Genomic DNA, 21,118 nt, shown 5'->3' with positions numbered 1-21,118 from the left:
GCTTCTGTCGCTGGTCATCTCTTCTGATTCTAACATATGGGTACTTATATCAGCTATAACATGACCACATGCCTAATGGAAGTGGACGTGTGTATTTGTGGTTTTCAGATTATAGAATGTGATTGTCATTTTCACAGATGGGGGCAAGAATCAGTTTTTCCTTACATTCCATCGTACTTTGCCATGAAATATAAATAGGTAAATTCACAAATATTGAACCTGATCATTTCTAACAGTGACTATAGCCATGAACTCAATTTACTACAACAAAAACAGCGTTATACCTAGGGCTGGGTATCATTAAGAGGTTGCCGATACGATACAGTGCACTTTCAATTCAATACGATATATTTCAAAAGGATTCCATATGGTTCAATTAAAAAATAAAGGTTAAATCATGGCTGTGATTCTAACGGTGTTTTTCAAAACGGTGAAAATGTCAAATGTGCCGCATAAACGAGTTTCCTCTGAACAAGCAACAAAACTGTAGCGCTGTAACAAAATAATTTTGTAAAATATAACAAAAAAATACTCTCGGCAATATATATCGATACAGCAGCCCACAATATCGATACTGTATCACCATTATTAAGCGATACGACATTTCAATATTTTTGTGCACCCATAATTATACCATTCATAATTTTAGCTGGCCCCTATCTGTATTAAACCTAAAGAATAACCCTAAAGAATGTTGAGGTGTCATCTGTCAAACCTTGCAATTGATTACACTGAACGGGAAAGTTACAATCATTTCTTTGAGTGCCTAGACCCCATAACTCACCGTATAACAAAAAAAAAAATCTGTACTTTATCAATATTTTTTGCTACCCCACATCTGTATTAATTAAAATGGGCCTACATAATGTTATGGTATATTTTTATTGGCCTGAGCCAGTAACGAAGTAACTGGCGAGAGTTCTTCGCCGGTTTCTTCTTCTTATTTTTTTTCCTTGCAAACGATCGCGATTTTGAGGGCCTGAACATCGACGAAAAGTCCCCAAACCGGGGTCCAGATCGACCGGTCCGGCGAAAAATTTGATAAAATTGGCATTGTGACAATGACCAAAGCCCCCCCACTCAACAGCGCCCCCCTGAATTTTCAAAATTTTGGCATAGGGTCACGAAATTCGGAACAGTGATAGAACTCAAGGAGACTAGCAAAAAAGCCAATCATAGTGCACCCCTATGACGAACAGGAAGTCGGCCATATTGGATCAAAAATTCGGCGCCGTTTTGACTTGGTCTACAAAAAGATTCAAGTCAAAAGAAAATTCAAGAAAAACGCCTTCATTTCCTGTTTCTTCGGTGACCTGTCACAGCCAGAGGCATTGTCCTAGAGAACTCAAATTCAAATCACAATTGCGTGCTCCAGGCCTGAATGTAATGAAATATGAAATTTAATAAAAGTGAACTCTATAGCGCCCCCTAGCACAGACATGAAACATCAACATTATCAGATTTGTACCAAATTCGGGAATTAAATTCTGTGTATGATTACAAGCAAAAAAGTCTATTACGGACCTGGGACATTTTCCACATTTGGCCAGCAGGGGCGCAAAGACTCCCCCAAAAAATAGTAAAAAAATAATTACAGACACAGCTAGGCTTAGTCCAATCGTGCTTAAATTTGAATCACTAATGCATGATCACGGCCTGAATATAATACACTATGAAGTATATGAAAAGTGATCTCTATAGTGCCCCCTAGCATAGACATGAAACGTCAACATGATCAAATTAGCACCAAATTTGCAAATAAAATTCTATGCATGATTACAAGCAAAAAAGTTTATTACAGACATGGGGTATTTTTCACAGTTGGCCAGCAGGGGCGCAAAGATGAAAAAAATGATTATATGCCCATGTTTAATCGGATCGTGCTGAAATTTGAATCAATAATGCGTGATCTCAGCCTGAATATAATACACTATAAAACATATGAAAAGTGAACACTTTAGCGCCCCCTACCATAGACATGACCCGTCAACATTATTGGATTTGTACCAAATTCGGGAAATAAATTCTATGCATGATTACAAGTCAGAAAGTCTATTATGGACATGATGCATTTTCCACTGTTGGCCGGTAGGGGCGCAATGACTCCTTAAAATATTTAAAGGTGCATTATGTAATGTGTGTAATGGATGAGCTGTTGGCCTGGGCAGCTGTCGGGAAGAGAGAGTGGCGTGCCGGGGTGGTCGCGAGTCCCCGGCGGTCGCCTGGGGAGCGACTGCGCGCCGGGGCGAGGGCCACCATCGCCGCACGCGGCTTTAATATACATTTATTCTTTGGGATGGCACATCTAGCAGTTAAAATCAATTAACATTACTAAATACTTGCTAAATTCCCAGCACCCAGGTCTTCAACATAAAATCATCAGTTTATGTTGTGATTGTAGAACAGTTTTCATCAGCAGAAGATTAAAATTTTAGCAACTTTTCTCTGCTTGTTAATGTTATGGCTAAGGGCAACTCCTACATCCAGTTGCAGTATCGGTTTGGCTTAGTCCAGAGCTGAGATGATCCAAATTATTCTAGTTTAGGTGTATGCAGTTTACAAACAGGAGAACTTCCTGTATTACCACATGACATCACAAGGTGGTGGTGTTGCCAGTTTGAAAGAAGAACTAAATACAGGATTACATGGGTGAGTGAAACAAAACACAACCTGTTTTAGAACAATATTGCAGTTTACAATTGTCTAAATGTAAAATTATTTAATTATGTTGTCTTCTTCTTTTACGAAGAGATAATGGTAATTTCCGTTCACGTGTCCAGAATCCTAATGTAAAGGTGGACCTGTTAGCGCCAAGACATCAGGAGGTGTAACATCTGCTTAAACATATGTCTCCATTTATCTCACCATCTGTCACAACCATTCACAAAACTCGTCTTACTTCCTCCTCTTTTCTAATCTATGTCAAAATGCCCAGGTCTTTAGTTTTAAATATAGTTCAAGCATCAACTACAACTAATTATTTGAATATATTTTACTTATACACAAAAAGAGAAATGAAAAATAAATACAAGTTCACTTTAACTGCTACATTCTTACCAAATTTAATTCCTTTATGTTGACCCAAAGTAACTATTTGGATTTTAAGGATCAACTTAAAATGTACATGTTCACGTAACACAAAATGGTAGAAAGTACTTTTACTGCTCCATACTACACTTCCACTTGAGAATGATTTAAATTATTTTTCAAAAGTTAATCAACAAAATCAAATGCTGTCAAAAGTAAATAAATAATGTCATATGTTATATTTCATTATGTTATGTTGATTTAGTAAGTAAATGCTGGTTAATTGAATAGATACATTTTTACATAATTTTAATTTAATTTAATTCATTTTATAGTTTTAACTTTTTTTTAGCTTTTGGTATTTTTATGCTTTTTATTATGATTGTATTTATTTATGATTTACTCTCTTTTATTGTCTTAATTTCTCTGCGCAGCAAAATGTCATAAAATCTGATATATAGAGTCAACTGAATTATTGTTCCATCATATTATTTCTACAGTTGCAATGTAATTTTACTGCAACACTAGTTTTGGGCATTTATCTCTTACGTCTTCAAAAGTCAAAAGTTATTTCACAAAAGTTGAAACATTCTGATACAAGATGCACCAGGTCAGTCCAGGTCAGGATTTGTTATGAATGAGTCATTCAGCTCCACCATTTGGCGATACCAGTCAATGAACTCTGCCCATTGGTGAATCGTGGGGAGCTTTTCTGCGTCACTACAACGTCACTATTCACCTCAAGTCTCTCCACGCTCCAGCTGTCTGCTTTTCCTCACCTCGGGCACAAATAATTAATAATTTAAAGATACCTTGCTTCAAAATGGTTGCAAAAATGAACTGAAACTTTGCGATCTCTAGTTATTTTAGTTAAAATAAATGTACATGTATATAAACAAAGTATTATTGACAGATTTGTTTGTGAGTACTGTCAGGTGGGTAATGGGATAAAGGGCTCTTGCGTCTTTGCCTAATCCTAATTAAGACAGTTCAACAGTCAATCCTTCATAAGAGCAGACAGGAGAGGCACACATCAGTAAGGACCTCTGCAATGCGCTGGAATACCTTCTCTTAGCTATAGTTTTGCATGGTTTCTCTGTCAAGCAGGTATGTAGAATTTGCACTTTATACATGCAGATATGAAGAAATTGACTGAAGATTATGTCAGCTGTATGTACTTTCTGTACCACTTAAAATTAATGGGAAACTGAATGGGAAAAAATCCTCAAAATGTTGCATATAAGAGGGAACTGGAACCCATGGACAGTGTGATTTTGGAGGTCTATAATTTACTGCAATCTTGGAAGTATTTATTTACAACTGCAAGATAATGATACTGGTTATGTATTCATATTTGACTATTAGGTAGATACATTTTTGACAATGATACACCTTTCTTGTATATTACCTTTCACTGAACCTAAAAAGAAAACATTTAATCAATAGAGTATCTCTGTCTCTCTCATATTTCTAATGGCAATACTCTCATTCATCCTCCTATTTAGTTTCAAGAGGACCCAGCTCATAGCCAAACCCAGTCATGGATTCCCTGATGTCCTTGGGCTCTCCTCTGAAGCAGTTCATGTCTGGAAGAGCCTCGTCCGCTAAAAGAGGGGGGTCTAAGCGTTCCCAGTCGGTGAGGAGGGCCAGTTTTTCTCGTAGTCGAAGGATGAGTGTGGGGAGGAGGAGGAGTCTGCCCTGCACCAATCAGAAGGTCCCTGACTCCTGGCTCAGAGTCTACCAAGATGAACTCAAGAGAGAACGGTGAGGTGACATCTGTTTTAAAGAGACACTGTGTAACTTTTCAGGTAGAGGGACCACCACCTGCTTGTCTCTATGGAGATGTTATTGTTTTGCCTGGAATGTTCCTCAATATAGCAGGAACTTATTCAGGATTTATCTTGCATTTATTTAATTCCAGGTGTTTTTATTGCTACAAAATACCTTCACATATTATCTTACTTTGAGTTGAGCTGCTTCCATGGAGGGAGATAAGTCTAAATCTATACTGTGGAACATTCCATGCAATTAATGGCAACTCCATGGAGACAAGCAGGTGCCAGATCCTCTTTCACTTTCAAGACCCTCTTAACATCTTAAAATACTTTTGTTGTTGCAAAAGATCTGGGTTGGCAGAATATTTATTATTTAAAATACTAAATTAAGTACAATAATTACATGTCTAAATGGTTGATTCAATCTGCTGACAAAAATTCACCTGTACAACATTTATACTAAATGAATAGACTAAAATAGTGCCAAACAAGTGCTATGCTCACACCTTGTGCTGAACTCTGTATTGAAGCTGTAGGTTACACCAAAGCCTGAGGTACAGCGCAGCCAGACAGACTTATTACCAGGTTAAAGACAGGCCTCGTGAGACTAAGCAGCTTGGCAGGTGGAATGACTCACGTTGCTTTGCTTTGTTTCTCTGAAGGAAAAGACAACAAGCAATTTTGGCCAAGAAAAATGCAGAGAGAGTGGTCAGAAAAACACATTTCAGGAGGCAGCACTGTCTTCCCAGGGTAAGTAAACTCTCAACTAATATCTAATCAGATTTCTTACATATATATTTGTGTATATATATACCTTGTATTTATCTTGTAGCAGACGACCACTCCTAGAAAACCTGCGGCTGCAGCCAAAGATGAATTGTTTTTTGGGGCATTTCAGGGCCTGAGTTTGGACGGACTGATGGGAGGAACCACAGCTCCAGTTGCAGCGACTGGAGGCAATGTGGACCCATGTAAAGTCATGTAACTCTCTGAGACTGAACTCATCTGTACAGACATTTGACAGCATTTCAAATGATGGAGCACTTAATTTTAAACCTTGAATGAGGATGTTTTTTTGTTTTTAGCTAGGCCTTTCAGCATGCAATATAATTGAGACTATTTAAATATAACTGTAAATATTGCATTTGTATTCACTATTTCTTGATCTTTTATTTCTAATGAAATATACCAGATATACCAGATCCATTGTGTAGTAGTCTTTTATTGACAGGGGTCATTGATACAATAACACATGCAAAACCAATACAAAATAAAACGATTACTGCATTCACTGTGAAACACAGTGGATTTGCATCAGTGTGAAATGGGGACAGTTCAGAAACCATGTAAACCAATACCTACAATCGCAAATTTTAGCAAATTTCGTTATTTGAATTTGACTCTTTAAAATTAATCTTTAAACAAACTGAAGCTTTAACTTTATACACCACAGAAAGAATGTTTAAGATCTGAGCTTTATTCTGTAAAAATATATCGTGAAAACAAAAGAAATCAGAGGGTCACACATTATGTACAAAAACAGTACAAAACTACATCTGAGAGTCCGGACTCTGCTGTGTCCCTGACGTGGTGATGGAGAGTCCACAGCACATGATGGACGAGGGACAGACTCAGAAACAGGAAATTATTTTTCTATGAAGTCCTATTGTACAGCATCATTCCCTCTGCTCCATCTTCACTTTGGGAGGTTTGAGGAACGATCTTTTCTCTCCTTTGCTCTTGCTCTTACTCTTGCCTTTTGCCTGGAAGTTTCGCCAACTGTCCACTCGCCCATCTCGTGTTTCCTAAGAATATATATTAAAGAAAATAAAAATAAAATCATAATTATACCATGATATGTCAAGAATGCTTTTTATCTCAAGTACCATAACACACCTCAAAGTTCTTCTGCCACTCCCTCTCTCTTTTAGCTTTCTCCGCTGCTTCGATTTCTTCCTCTCTTGCCCTTTTTCTGTCAGGTTAAAAAACAGATTAAAACACATATTTCAAAAGCTTCTATGAATTAATTTTGACACTTGATATGTAAAATCTAAGAAAACAAAAGTAGACATTATATTTCCTAACATTTATCTGAGAGCTTGCTTCAATAAAAGTGAGTATTTTTCCATACCAGGATTCATACACAAAGTCTCTTCATAAATATATATATAAAAAACTTCTAAAACCAAACCATCATTTGCCCATAAATTTATTATATTACCTTTCGTGCATATCCTTGGCTTCCCTTTCCTTCCTTTTGATTTCCAGCTCTGCAAACAGCTTCATCGTCTGCTTGTACACAGCTTGTCTAAACTGTTTTCAGATGCACAGGATTAGTTTACAGAAAGAGATCATGCAGTGCATCTGAATCATTATTATTATTTTAAGAGAGCAAACTCACCACTTCAGGGTCATCCTCTTCCACCGTCTGGTCCTTCCCTTCCTTCTTCAGTTTTTTCTTTTTCTCACTCACCTTTGAAGAAAAACAGAAAACACGTAACAACCTCCATTTTGAAGACGTATAGCACATTACACATAGTTATTATTACTGACCATATGTTCGATGTATTCCCTTCCAGCCTGAATAACATCTACGGCCCTCTTCTTCTGCTCAGGATCCAGCAGTTGTTTGTAGGCCTTGTCCACAGCTAGATGCAAACAGAAGAACAGTTATGAGACTGTGGAGCAACAAATATTATATCTAAGCATTCTTAGGGTGATACTAGAAAAATTTGTCACTTGTTCAAATGAAACAGGGAGAATTAGCCATTAGAGCTCCATATACATGGCTCAAAGGGAGGTTATCGTGACCAAACTCTCAAAAAAAGGTACAATGCAAAACTTATTTTGATAATATGGGGAGGTTTACACAGTATCAGAGAAAGGCAAACCATTCCTTAAATGTCCAGATGAACACTTTTTAACAAACACGACAATGATCATCTTTGAATCAAAATGATGCAAAACTGCAGAAATCTTCAACTATGAATTTACCTTCAAAAGCCTGCTGTGCTCTGTCTGGGTCATCTTGGTTTTTGTCGGGATGGACTAAAATTGACAGCTGCAAATGGGCACAAATATAAATCATAAAGAGATGTTAAGTATAATGTACTTTTGTTTTTTTTTTTATTAATAAAAAAAAAAAAATCTTACAGCTCTGAAACGTTTCTTTAATGCATCATCAGTTGCATCGGGATCTATTTGCAGCACCTATCGAACATAAACGATAATTAGCAAATTAGACTAGAACTATATTTGGGTACGTTTTACTTTAAACTCAATTCAAATTGCACACCTCGAAAGGGTTGAGATTGAAGTAGGATGCACCTGGCCTGAGCAGTCTGTCTATTTGTTGCTTCGATGTCAACACAGAGTCTCTCTTCTCGATCTGCTTCACCTGTAAATGAAATGAATGTTTTATGAATGGGACCGCGTTTTGTAAACAGCGCCATATTTAACATGAAAGCCACAATCATTCTTGCTTCACGTGATGAACTCTACTGGAATTGAGCAAATGCGTTCAATCGGATGATCTTCAGTGTATGTTATAAATGCTTAAAAATATTAGATGGGTCGTAGTTTAATTTACATTGTAAACATGACAGTTAGGCTAATCCCATACACAAGGCCTCACGGAGAATAATCTTAAAATCCTGTTATTTAATAGTATATACTCGTGTTGTGTTGTATACGGTAATCACAGTTCTCAAACGGAGCACCTGATTTCGTAAATAGGCATACCTCAGAGTAAAAAGTCTGAAATAATTCATCTGAATCTGGTTTCGCTGAGGACTCTCCTCCGGCGGCCGCCATCTTCCCGCGGTTTACGTATGACGTACAGAACCACGTGATCTCAGTGTGCGTGGTCTTTGAGAAACACCCAAAATGTTTGCAGCGCTCCATTTGAGTACAACAATGTTTGCTTAGTCCGTGTCATTTTTGAGGAGCCATGTGCAGCCTATTGTGTTGGTCTCAAACTCTTCTCAAAATCATAAAAAACTCCAATTCCAATACATAAAATTCAGCATCATTTTAAAAAGTCTTAAAAATGGATGTAAGATTTTGGAAATGGTTTTGATCCATGAGATAAAATGGGTCCCTAATTTAAAAAATAAAACAAATCCCAATAAAACACGCACATGAACACAATCTGTATTAAGATGTCATAAAAAAAAGTTTATAAATAGTTGAGGATAAATATACAAAAATGTAAAAACATTTATACATTGCACAGAAATGTCTTGTGGTCTTCACTTCAGCTGATCCACTTTCAGCATGGAATAACAGCCCAGGTTTCTGTAATCAACAACAACATTTATTATCTCATTTATGTTATATGTTTAATAACAAAACTATTCTGGATTACTACAGTTACCAAACTGTAAACTGGTCTGAAAAGTACTCAGTTGGCCATTGTTTTTTCATAGATGAAAGTTAGCTCTATGGACCATTGTTCTGCCTCGAACCTACAAAAACACACAAAAATAGTATCAATATTAGAAAAATGTTATTTTGTGATGTCTTGCGGACAGCTCATAAATGTGCACATCGTAACACAAAGTGCAAACAGCTGAACATTCTTACCCACTGGTTGGTCCTCATGTATGGACTCTGACACTGGGACTTAGCAGATCTTCTAGTTCCTGCTGAAAGGGTGACACACAGTAAGACCAAGATGAGATGCTACTTTAGCACATTTCTTAAAACTAATGAGAGACAATGATGTGATCGAATCAGAGTAGATAATACAATGACCAGCAAAACTCCCCTACATGAAAATCTTACCTGAATAACATTATGAATGAGGAACACTTTACTGCCATCTGGTGGTGTCAATGCATTAATGCATTAAATGTTGCACATCCCATTGTTCTTTTAAGAGCCCATTTCATTATTAACCAGCCCATTTTAACCAATTAGATTCCAATATATCTAGGGTAAAGCTGCAAAAGCGTTTTATATGCTACAATTCACCCCATAATTTGTAATTGTAGACCCTCTCCCACCACGAGCAGCAGAAATTCAAACAAAGACCCAGATGCTGCGGTGGAACTGCTGCCCCTAGTGTTACAAGACGGAACTGAACACCGCCCACCTCACTATGGATGAGGAGAATGGGATGTGTCAGGCCAACAGGTGATTGTAGTTTATGCAGTATTAAATAATGGGCAGTTTTCCTAATGAAATGTGTAGTCCAAACTACCCATTTTCATTTTAAATCCAAACGTAATGATTTGGAGCATTTGAACCCTGTGTAACAGTAAAAGCTTCTGTTTAGATGAAGTTGCCTTGTGAGTAATGCTAGTGTTGACAGCTGCAGTTACAGGAGAGGACAGTACTCTGTGCAAGGCGAGCTCACCCTGGAGTACTGTCAGCTGAGTTCCTCACTCTAGCGCAGTGGCTCTCAATGCTTCTCCACCTAGGCAGGTTGGAATAAGAGGACAGACACATGAAACAAAATACAATGAAGGCAATGCTGCTAAACAAAACAGTTCAATGGAAAAATAAATGAAGACGACGATTTAAGAATTTTAACCCTTTGAGTTAAGCTCTCTACTTTCGTGGAGGTGTGGATGTAAACTCTGGGTAACAGTTGTGACAGCTGAGTTCACACTTTGCTTTTGTTGCATATTTTGGAAGATAATTTGCATGTTGTAACTGCCTCTCATCTTGCAAAGACAGACAATAAAACATCCCAGTCCAACTTTCTTTGGCCAACACAATGAATGGAATATTCTAGAAATATACACATTTTGCGGTATCTGGCCAAAATGAGAAGATGGTTACATTGTTTGCCTTTTGTTTTGTGGATGTTCTATTTGGTTGTATATTTCTATGTGAAGGGTGTGACATTCACTGAAAAGGGTTAAAATTCTGGTCTTTGGCTCTCTTATCCCATTGCCTAAATTGACTGATGAGTTTGTGGAAGCTTTTGGATTTAGAAATGAAAGGATGGATCTTAAATGTTAAAATTTGGCTTAAATTAAATATTGAATGACAACACTGAATTTGAGTTTTTGACAATTGACTGATGCTCAGCTGAGTTTTATTGAAACGGAACAAACGTAAAAGTTATAAATACAAAGACCATCAGAGAACAAACTGCTATGGCTCTTAAGGTAAGCCAAACCAAATTCTACTGGGTATGTTGAAAGAAAACATAGGAAGTTATGATATCATTTTTAAAAAAACACAATTTGACTACCTCTAGAAATGCTAGGCATACACTTTGAACATTACAAAACTTGATTTTGTCCTTCCTGTGGATTCTTTTCTCCACCTTTGCAAAAAATGAAGTTATGAAGCTCTAACGATAGGCATTTATTTACAAGCAAAGCCCTAAGCAACTATGAAAAACCACAAATAAGGGATTACAAGAAGGGGAAGGGGAGGGCTTGGAAAAGACTTTCTGCAAGGCAGTAATATTTAATGTCCTCTCAGACTTTTGAGAATGATGTCCATTTTTGTGAATGTTCATGGTTGGCTTTAAAAGAATCAGAAACATCAAGTAACAATAAAAGTGTTTAGTATGTATTTTTAAGACACATGTCCCAATGTAACCGAGTAAGAATTCATTCACCACAACGGTTACGTTCATTCTTCAGCCAAAAGGCTTTGCAGCCAATCATCTGGAGCCAATTCTGGGGTCTGTCCATTTTTTCTGAGAAATATATGTACAGATCGTTTCAAGAGGGATGAAGGATAAAAAAGTCAATCAAAAAATTGTGGCCAATCTCCTGTTTTTTTCTGTTATGTTGTGTTATTTTCTCTTTTCACAAATACCTTTTGGTGATCTACTTCCACTGCTGCCCATAAGAATCCTGTGAAAACTCCATGGTGTCATTACTATACCCATAGTTACCGGAATAGTCGGCCCCCTGCTGCAGGGGCTGCTGCGCGATGGGCTGGGACCCCCAGTTCTGTTGGTTGTTGGTCTGGCGGCGCTTGGAGTCAGGCTGGTTAAACACATCGGCCTTCCTCTTTCCACCCACGTTGCCGCCGCGATTGCCCCGGGCTCCACGAGGACCACGGCCACGCTGTGGTTGGAAAGGAGCCCCACGCCCCCCTCGGGCACCACGTGGACCCGCCAGGGGCGGTCCTCTCTGGGCATAGCCCCCACGGCCTCTGGCAGGAGGAGCACCACGAGCTCGGGGAGGGGGAGGGCCTCCTCGGGCGGGACGGGTACCACGGCCCCTCATGCTGTACATATCATCATAGCCGTAGTATGGGTCTTCGTACCCCCCACGGTAGTCATGATAGTCGTAGCCATAATAATCATCATAATAGTCGTCATATCCGTAGTAATCAGGGGGATAGGCATAGCCGCCCCGAGCCCCGCGGCCCCTGCCTCGACCTGGAGGAGGCATACGCGGGGGTGGGTAGTAATAGTAGTCATCATACCTAAACACAACAAAACAAATGAAATTGTAAATACAATATACTGCACTCATGTTAAATAGATGTTCAAGTCTTACCCTGCATTCCTGGTCTGACGAGCTGCTTGGCGTTCTTTCCTCTTCTTGTCTGGGGGCTTTGCCAGGACAATCTCAATTTCTTCTCCCCCCAGTTCCTGCCCATTCATCTCATCCATTGCCTGATCGAAAACATTTTGCATGAAAACATGGGGATTGACACCGGGATGGACAAAGGTGTGGAAAATGTTAAAGAGAGAAAGAGAAACAAACACACACACACACACCTTTACAGCTGCATCCCTCTCCTCAAAATGAACAAAAGCGTAATCCTTCAGTTTCTTCACTCGCTCCAACTTCCCAAATTGGGAAAAGGTCTTTTCTAGAAGCTCCTCAGTCACAGCTGAGGCCAGCTTCCTCACAAAAAGCACCTTTACCTTTAAAAAAACAAAAAATAAAACAATAGTCATCCTTCAGTCACATTAGCAAACAATAGCTGTGGAAAATGACCAAATGACCCTTCTTACTTTTGCCATAACCTCAGGATCTGGTTCAGCGACAGGGTCAGCCCACTCCACGGTCACTGGGTTTCCCCAAACTTTCACTTTTCCACTCATTAGCCGACGTCGGGCCTGGGCTGCGGACTTGTGGTCTTCATACTCAAGGAAACAAAAACCACGATTCTTCTTTTTGTCATCCGGTTGGTGATACAATATCACCTCTTGGAGACCCTCTGTAGAAAAAGCACAAAGTTATTACACAAGCAACTTCATCGTTCCCATGTTGTGTTCAGGAGCTCACCTGTCACTTTGCCAAAGTCCTCTAAAATACTTTCTCTGGTCTTGTTCTTTGGGATTGATCCTACAAACAGACGATTGTTCGCAACAGATATACACACTCCCAAGTATTTACCTGGACGGATTTCATGATTATCACACTTAAACAAACAAAAAACAAAAACAAAAAAACAAAAAGTCAGTATATTTTTTCATTGATGAAAATGTAAATATTACCATTAGACTTACAAGCTTCACAGCCTTTTGGGCATCATCCTTGTTGCAGTAAGTGATAAAAGCATAACCTCGATTCTGTCCAGACAGCGGGTCCATCATTAACCTAAGGTCCCAGATTGGGCCAGCTGACTCAAAGAGGGGCACCAGCTCATCCTCATACAAGTCCCGTGGGATTTTACCGACAAAAACCTAAAAAAAAAAGTTGAATTCAGAACTATTAATATCCATTTATTCCAAAAGGTAAGGTATTTAGTATTTATAAATTGAATATCACGGGACAATACGTACAGCAGCAACTCAGAATATAGTGCCATTCAGTAGCATTCAGATGACTAAGAATAGACCATGAAATTGGTTATTACATACCTCGGTACCAATCCCAGGTTGTGAGCCTGTGAACACCTCCTCAGGTGGAGGCCCGCCATATTTCCTCTGTCCTGTGGTTACATCCAATGTGTAACCAGTCCTGTCCAAAAGAGCCTGAGAAAAATAAATAAAACTGTTAGATTTTGGCACCTATTGTGTAAATAGGGGCAATATATTTAGCTTACCTTTATTTTGGTTTCATCTGGGCCCTTAGTGGATTCTTGTACTTTGCTCCCTTGCTTTTCCCTTTGTCTGTACGTCTTCATCACTCCACAAAGGAAAGCACTTTTATTCTATTCAGAGACACCAAATTAATATAGTAAACATTATGCAAATACATCAGAGAATGATAACTGAACTGTTACCTGCACGTGTGAGAGGTCACTCTCTCTGAACTGCTGCAGTACAGTCAGGGCACCTTCTTCATTGAACTCCCTCAAAGCATCAATGGCTCTCTCGTCCAGATCCTCATAGGCCACCAAGCCTATAACAGTAAAACATAGTCACATAGTATGCATTACTTAAACTTAACTTAAGTGTAATTGACCATATCCCTGACCTGTTTGGAAGATATTGTCTAAACTCTCAGCCACTTTCTGGGGCAGTCCAGCATCAATTAGGGTTTGGTAGTTCTCTGTGTGTGCAGCCGAGGTTTCCATGGGCTCTTCTTCTTCCTTTAATAGGACAGAGCTACCGTTCAACTCCGCCATATCCTGTGCTGAAAAACAGAATGAAAAACTTTACAGGTTGCGCTGTAAAAAAAAAAAAAAAAAAACAACTTCAGTTATTATGTACAGGTTACAGTTTGATTATTTCATCATAATTTGATTTTATTAGTTGAATGACCAAATACACGGATGCATATTATAATATATGTGTTAGTGACGATAAATGTGAATGTACAAGGATTAATCGCCTGTTATTCGCTAATTTATATTTTCCTCAATATTAGGATAAGGAGTTGAATAAACAGCCAGTCCCGCCCCCTTCACATGGATCGTTAGCAGCCGTGCAAGATTATTTTATTTATATACAGTGATGAACAAGGCGAAAGACACACGCAACTGACTCGTATAAAAGCATTAGATATGCGTGCATTTGGGTGTATGAAAACAATTTACAGGTTACAGTGAACAGAAATATAGCATTAATGTGGCTAGCCATCGGGCTGAAAGGTGCAAGGCCTTGCCGTGCCGAGACACCTTTTGCAAACCAAACACATTTGCACCGTAAATCACACAATGGAAACAGTTAGCAAAACTCACCGGCCAATTTCAGAAGCGCTGCAGTGGCAATTTCACAACTGTATTACTACTATACGGTAAGGAAAGCAGAAATGGTTAATATTAGATATGCGCTTCAGACACGAGACAATTTTCCAGACAACGGTATCGTCGTCGGCTCTCGCCCAAACAACGCCAGCAAATCTCGCGAGAAGTGACGAGAGTAGCCACACAGGAGGCGCGAGCTGCAGGGGTGAGTGAGTGCATAGGAGTCTTTTTATTTCTTTAAGTAAGGCAAAAGAAAACACCACTTTTTTAGTTCTACAAGGCGTAAATCAACAATTGAAACTCATCATATTTTTGAAATTTGATACGGGTGAAATATTTACTCCGAAAATAAAGTGTCCATGCATTTTACAATGCAAAAACAGGTTTGACCAACAGCTAAAAAAAAACTTTTCTACAAAATTAATGATGATGAACATGAAGGCAGGTATTTACAAATAAAAGAACCTACATATATTGTAACACAGAAATGCACCAGTGTTTTATTTTATTCCTTTTGGTAGGCAAGCACCTTAACCCAAAGACTGTATTAACATTCTGATGTAATCCCTCATTTATCCAAGAGTCTTCTTTAATTAGCTGTAGTTGCATAAACGCTTTTTAACAGGTTTCAAGAGTTGGGAGAACTGCACAAAAGTTTCTGGATCTTTCCCATTAGGCTCCCCTATATATTTCTCTGGTAGTTACCAGGTCTCCCAAAATATTTCCCGAATCATTTACCCTCAAAAACCAGGAGAAAGCAGGGATAACATTAATGACAGAGGAACCTTTACTACACAGGAAACAAGTGGGCCTATATCATATAATAGTAAGCATAAGTAAACAGTCATTAAAAGCTCTTATTTCACAAGTGAAAAATTAAGACTTTTTATTGGAATAAATGACCAAATGGTCTAGCCCTGTAGCTAGCAGAATCAGTGATATGATGCTTGGAGTAGATTGGTGTTAGGTTCTTCAGTCGTCGTGCTTCAGTCTTCTGACCTTTCCCTCGTGGCGGATGATCTCTTTCTTTAAACGCTCAATTTCTTTTTTATGGTGCTCAATTTCCTCAGAATGATGCTTCCTCAGAGCCTCCATCTGCTCCCTCTCCCTCTGCCTACACAGACAACATGGAACAAAGGTAAATTTAACAGTGTGTGTGAAAACCTTTTAACAGATGGGTCTTACTTGAAATATCTCTCCTCTTCTGCAGCTTGTCTCTTCCCAAACGCACCTCCTGCTTCCCTCACAGAGCCTCCTCCACCACCACCTTTTCCTGCACCTTTGCCCAACTCCCCGAGCTCAGGGCAGAAATAATGAATGAGGTTAGAAAATGCACACGCTTTCAATGAAGTTAAGAGTAACGCTTCTTTATTTTTCAAGATTAACTATTATGCGCAATGTAAACAACTACTTGATGCTGTTTGTGCACATTAATGCTGCTAAATACTATACTATAGTATAGTATACTATACTATACTATAGTATAGTACAACGTTACATTATGAAAAATGACGCAACTTAAGTTAACTAGCCAACATCGGTCCCAGTTTGATCCGAGATGAGACAGGTCCAGGAAATCAGAATATGCTTTAACGTGATTCATTCGTTCATAACAATCAGATGTGATCTTTTTTTTTTCATGATATCGAGAAACTGACAACAGAAAGTTGACCTTTCAATGAAGTTACCAAGTTGCTACGTTAGCCGCGCTAGCCCACATTGGCACGGGCGCAGCTAAAGCTAAACTACATCAATGATTTTCTGACAGTAATTATATCTACCTGGTCAGATGCCATCCTGATCTGAGAGGCCATACAAGCCCTCAAGTTCGTCCTCAAAAGAAGCCTTGACATTGTTCCCAGGCTACTAGCTGCTGCCACTGCTACAGCTGCAGATCATGAACCAGCGCAACTAGTGATCGCTCAATGCGGAAATTTAAATTGAGTAATCGGCCCGGGGCGTGGAGCGTGGACATGGAGCGAAAGCAGAGATAACTTGCCTTTAACATGAGTCTTATGGCTTCAGACGGCGAAATATATAGTTGAAAATAAAGAAAATGCGTGATTTTATATTATTGCAAACATGAAGTGGTTTCAAAACAGTCTCGTATATCTTGGCACTGCTTTATAATATTGTATCATATATTCTAAATTGACTGTTTATTTTGCAGACGGTTCTGTAAGGCTCGTAAGCTCCCTCCAACTGAAGCATCTCTGGACCGGACACTTTCCACCCGAACCAACAGAGCTCATTACTGCCACTTGCTGGATGAAAGGTAAAAAGTGCAAAATATTTGTCATAATGGACTGTGTGCTTCCTAATTTAATTAACGGACCAGCAAGAACCTCACGCTTGGCTGGTTAGGCAACTAATGCAGAGTTCCCTGTAATAACTAAAGTGTAGTAAGTGTAAGTAAGGTGGACTAATGGAGTCGCCATTCATGGTGGCTCCAGTCAAATGAAACTCACTGAGGCTGGCAGGTATGGGTCAAATTCTGAGTCAAGTTCAATAGGAATAGGAATTGATTTACAGAGAAAATAGAAAATAAAATCACCAAGATCATATAGATATGAACAATGTGGGGCAGATGCAAATTACATATTTAAGTTGATAAATAATAACTGCCATAACATCATGTTTTTGTTTAAATGATCAATTATAACACACAGAGGGATATTGAAATAGCAATAGGTCACACCCACAACATATTACAACTACAAAGTCAGAATTTCCAAAGGTGTTGATTATTTGCAATAATATTTATGTTATCCTGTTTCCTATTTAAATCTCACTTTTTTAAATGTTTTATTTTATGTGCATAGGCAGTATCTTATAAACTCACCAAAAGAACCAAAAAGTACCAAAAAGAAACCATTGATATACTCATTATACTTAGTATTGCCTACTATTAGACTACTTTGAACACGACAGTAGTAGTTTAAAGAATGTTGCGAACGCCATTGTATACAACCCACTACGCCTAACAATAGTAAAATGTAAGAGTTTTAGTAAGTTAGGCCCACCATCTAATCACAATTCCATAAGTAGGCCAGTGTGGTAAAACTGAACACAGGAGGCGCAAGCTGTAGGGGTGAGTGAGTGCATTGGAGTGTTTTTTATTTTTTTTTAGCAAGGGAAAAGAAAACATCCCCTTTTCAGTTCTGCAAGATGTAAAACAACAATTGGAGCTAATTACATATTTTAGGCTGATAAAAATTTCCATTTCCATGTCCATGCATTTTACAATACAAAAATATGTTTGTGTTGCTAGTACTAGAACAACAGCTGAAAAAAAAAAGAAAACAAAAAACGTTTTTCTACAAAATTTTCTACAAAATTATGATGAACATGAAGGCAGATATTTACAAATAAAAAAGTACCTGCCTACATTGTAAGAAAAATATATTTCAGTATCAATATATATGCACAAGTGATTTATTCTATTCCTTTGGATTAAGGTGCTTACCTAATAAAAAGATTGTATCAACATTTTAATGTAATCCCTCATTTATTCAGGAGTCTTCCTTAGTTCAACTTTCAGGACTTAATTTTATCAGTAGTTTCAGGAGCACTTTTTGACAGGTTTCAAGAGTTGGGGGAACTGAACAAAACAGTTTCTGGACTGTTAGACTCCTATATATTTTTCTGATAGTTGCCAGATCTACCAAAATATATATACAAGTTTGATTATCTAATAAAACTTGAATAAAAAGGCCTGATTTGTTTATTTTTTGTCTTATGTGTAGATATGTAGTCCAATCATATCTACTGTATAATATAGGAAATTGTTTAGGATCATTACTATTTCTGTGGAAGCAAAGATTCTCAAAAACTATTCATTCCAAAAAAAAAAAAAAAGTCTCTCTCCCAAAATATAGGTTAGTCAGACAATCCACAAGGAGCAAAGTGTTCCCCTTCTCCTTCACATCTTCTAAATAAGAATCCCCTCATTGTGTCCATGTTTTGTAACCAGGGTTATTTTTTAGGCCGTATTGACTCCCCTGAACGGGTCTATCCTGTTGAGTAAAGTCTGAGCCTGTGTTCGTCTCTGAAGTGGAGGATGAGACACTCTGAGTTTCAATAGGCTGTAGGTGTTGTACAGATGAGTCATATTATGGAGTCCCACTGATGGAGAGTACCTTCCTGTTTGCAGATAGAGTTGCGGCGGTGACCATGACATGACCCCCCCCTCTTTCATCTGCAGAGTTAATGGTTCGAGTGTATGCGATGACGTATGCCTTTCTTCCTGTTAAACTGTCTTGGTTAAGACCTTGTTGATGGATAACAGTGAAAAGAGGAACGCAAATGCAAAGAAATAGAAAATGCAAAGGAAATTATTTATGTTTTAGAGTGTTTTTCTTAATAATGCTTTTTCTCAAATGCTCACTATGTATCTTTTCTGGTGGAATGTACACTTGCTATTGCTTTATCTGGGATGTTCCATCGTAAGGCATTATACTTCTACATTTTGAATTATTTTTTCGATTACAGATTTTTTTACTGCTAAAAATCCCTTGAAAAACATGCATCCTTATTGTAGTGAACAGACTCGTCTCTCCACAGATCTGACTTGGCTTGAAGATGTCACCTGCCAATCTCCCTGGAAAGAGATATGTTAAATGCCATTCTGTGGTACATTCCAGGCAAACTCATTACATCTCCATGGAGACAAGACTTGACCAGGAGTACCAGTACCTTTTTGAAGTGCATTTAATTAGGGAAGCAATAACTAATTTTAACTAATTCTTATACTAATTAAATAATTAATTTAGTAATTGATAATTGCATTTAATAATAACATACTGACCATGTTGATTTTGCAAAAGCTTCACAAACATAGATTACACTGGATATTTACATCTCCATGAATGAGATGAGGAAATTGCAAATGCTATTGTACTGTTTCCAGCGGTCTATCAATCCTTGTGACCTCATAAGACTCACATAAACCCACTGTACAATAAGCTATAAAGAATAAGGACAGGGTCAGTTCATTACAGTTGAAACGACCCTTCTTTTTCACCGGTTATTGAGGCCAGCAGTTACAGCAGAGCAACAAACGGTGGCAGTGTGCTCTCACCAAGCATAAACCTCCCTCTTGTATAAGCTAAGCACTAAAAGTATAGAAAAACATTCTTATAAAACCATATCTCATGTGATGGGAGAAGGAAAGTGGGAATCTTGCTAGGCGCGGAGTGAATTTCAATGCAGTGTGTTGTGCAAATAGTATAATTGTATTGAAAAGCAAGATGCACTGGTAAGGCTATTGTGTATAAAAACAACTTTTATGTAGAGTTATGCATAAAGGCAAACTAAGGATAATAATGTGAGTAAGCATAATTTTGCTTCACATATTGGCCTATTGTCAAAGACTGAGGGAAAAAATATAATCAGAATAATCAGAAGTTCCTTTAGAGCTGGCATTGAGTGAGACATGAGAAGTTTGTGCGTTTTGCTTTGCTTTTTATGTGTGCGAATGTGTGTGTGATTGCTGTTATGGCACTTCCGGTCCATCTCCACACACACACACGCACGCAGCAGCCCGTGTTGGTTATATTACCTGAATCCTTTGAAAAGAGCTGCTCACCTCGCAGGCTCAAGTGTTGCCATTGGAAATTGTATCCAGGCAACAGCAGCAGCAGCATTTTGAGTTAACCTCCGGAAAAGACATGTAGACAAAAGATGTTCCACACTGCATCCTTCACCTTTTCATAAGACGCAATAATTTCACTCAGTTTTCATGGCTAATATGGGTTTACCTTGCAGGGCGCTTTTTTTGTTTGATTACCGCTGTTATAATGTTGTTTCCTCATCAAACATACCGCGAGTTGTGTTTTGTTTCATTCATATGTTTAACACTCCATTGTGTTTTTAAACTCCATACACCTTCACTAGAATAATTTAGATCATTTCACCTCAGGAATTGCCAATCTCTACTTAACAAAAGGTAATAGGTAGCTGTTCACTTGAAAACTGCCACCATATGACATCACAAGGTGGAACAGAGCATTTTGAGCTTTGAGGATGTGGACAGCCTCCCGGTATGTTTTTGATGAGGTAACAACATTTAACATAGCTTAAAGCTGAAAAAGTCAATTTTGTGTAGTATAGGACCTTCAAAGTAGGTGTTACATATATTACCTAGTACAAGGAGTTTATGGATGGCAATTAATTCATGCCAAACAGAACCAAAAAATGTACATTGGTCTGAAGTTCTAGTGTGTATTTATTATATGAACAGTTTTGAGTATGCT

General features: G+C 38.3%; 4 protein-coding genes across 8 annotated transcripts; 1 reads left to right on the top strand and 3 right to left on the bottom strand.

The window, feature by feature from the left end:
- Positions 1–2,626: 2,626 nt before the first annotated feature.
- Positions 2,627–5,909, top strand: si:ch211-81a5.8 (uncharacterized protein LOC560648 homolog). The gene is made up of 4 exons (XM_055157658.1): positions 2,627–2,649; positions 4,533–4,791; positions 5,465–5,552; positions 5,635–5,909. The coding sequence occupies exons 2-4, from the start codon at positions 4,568–4,570 to the stop codon at positions 5,785–5,787; spliced, it is 465 nt and encodes a 154-aa protein (XP_055013633.1). The 5' UTR covers positions 2,627–2,649; positions 4,533–4,567; the 3' UTR covers positions 5,788–5,909.
- Positions 5,910–6,006: 97 nt separating this feature from the next.
- Positions 6,007–8,697, bottom strand: dnajc8 (DnaJ (Hsp40) homolog, subfamily C, member 8). Its single transcript, XM_020932725.2, has 9 exons — positions 8,544–8,697; positions 8,098–8,199; positions 7,956–8,012; positions 7,797–7,863; positions 7,356–7,450; positions 7,204–7,275; positions 7,024–7,115; positions 6,699–6,774; positions 6,007–6,607 (listed from the first exon to the last, which is right to left on the bottom strand). The coding sequence occupies exons 1-9, from the start codon at positions 8,613–8,615 to the stop codon at positions 6,479–6,481; spliced, it is 762 nt and encodes a 253-aa protein (XP_020788384.1). The 5' UTR covers positions 8,616–8,697; the 3' UTR covers positions 6,007–6,478.
- Positions 8,698–8,957: 260 nt separating this feature from the next.
- Positions 8,958–15,577, bottom strand: LOC110167149 (heterogeneous nuclear ribonucleoprotein R). 5 transcript variants are annotated; one of them, XM_055157084.1, is made up of 15 exons: positions 14,859–15,577; positions 14,153–14,311; positions 13,959–14,077; positions 13,779–13,886; positions 13,594–13,707; positions 13,240–13,416; positions 13,016–13,151; positions 12,742–12,947; positions 12,502–12,651; positions 12,278–12,396; positions 11,665–12,203; positions 10,162–10,221; positions 9,387–9,448; positions 9,178–9,268; positions 8,958–9,098 (listed from the first exon to the last, which is right to left on the bottom strand). In XM_055157084.1, exons 2-12 carry the CDS (start codon positions 14,301–14,303, stop codon positions 10,187–10,189), a joined length of 1,854 nt encoding a protein of 617 aa, XP_055013059.1. In that variant the 5' UTR covers positions 14,304–14,311; positions 14,859–15,577; the 3' UTR covers positions 8,958–9,098; positions 9,178–9,268; positions 9,387–9,448; positions 10,162–10,186. The 5 variants fall into 5 exon arrangements, with proteins under 5 accessions (XP_055013059.1, XP_055013060.1, XP_055013057.1 ...); XM_055157085.1 differs by having other exon boundaries at positions 9,387–9,445; XM_055157082.1 differs by lacking the exons at positions 8,958–9,098; positions 9,178–9,268; positions 9,387–9,448; positions 10,162–10,221 and adding an exon at positions 10,811–11,463 and having other exon boundaries at positions 14,153–14,345.
- A 156-nt stretch (positions 15,578–15,733) lies between these two features.
- LOC110167150 (ATPase inhibitor A, mitochondrial-like) lies at positions 15,734–16,807 on the bottom strand. Its single transcript, XM_020932454.2, has 3 exons — positions 16,646–16,807; positions 16,050–16,162; positions 15,734–15,978 (listed from the first exon to the last, which is right to left on the bottom strand). The coding sequence occupies exons 1-3, from the start codon at positions 16,715–16,717 to the stop codon at positions 15,837–15,839; spliced, it is 327 nt and encodes a 108-aa protein (XP_020788113.1). The 5' UTR covers positions 16,718–16,807; the 3' UTR covers positions 15,734–15,836.
- Positions 16,808–21,118: the final 4,311 nt, after the last annotated feature.

Source organism: Boleophthalmus pectinirostris, unplaced genomic scaffold (assembly GCF_026225935.1).
Source record: "Boleophthalmus pectinirostris isolate CB_2022bp ecotype Guang Dong unplaced genomic scaffold, ASM2622593v1 HiC_scaffold_21, whole genome shotgun sequence".
NCBI classification, from domain to species: domain Eukaryota; kingdom Metazoa; phylum Chordata; class Actinopteri; order Gobiiformes; family Gobiidae; genus Boleophthalmus; species Boleophthalmus pectinirostris.
The sequence above is the reverse complement of the archived record's forward strand: the minus strand, read 5'-3'. Positions and strand labels throughout refer to the sequence as shown.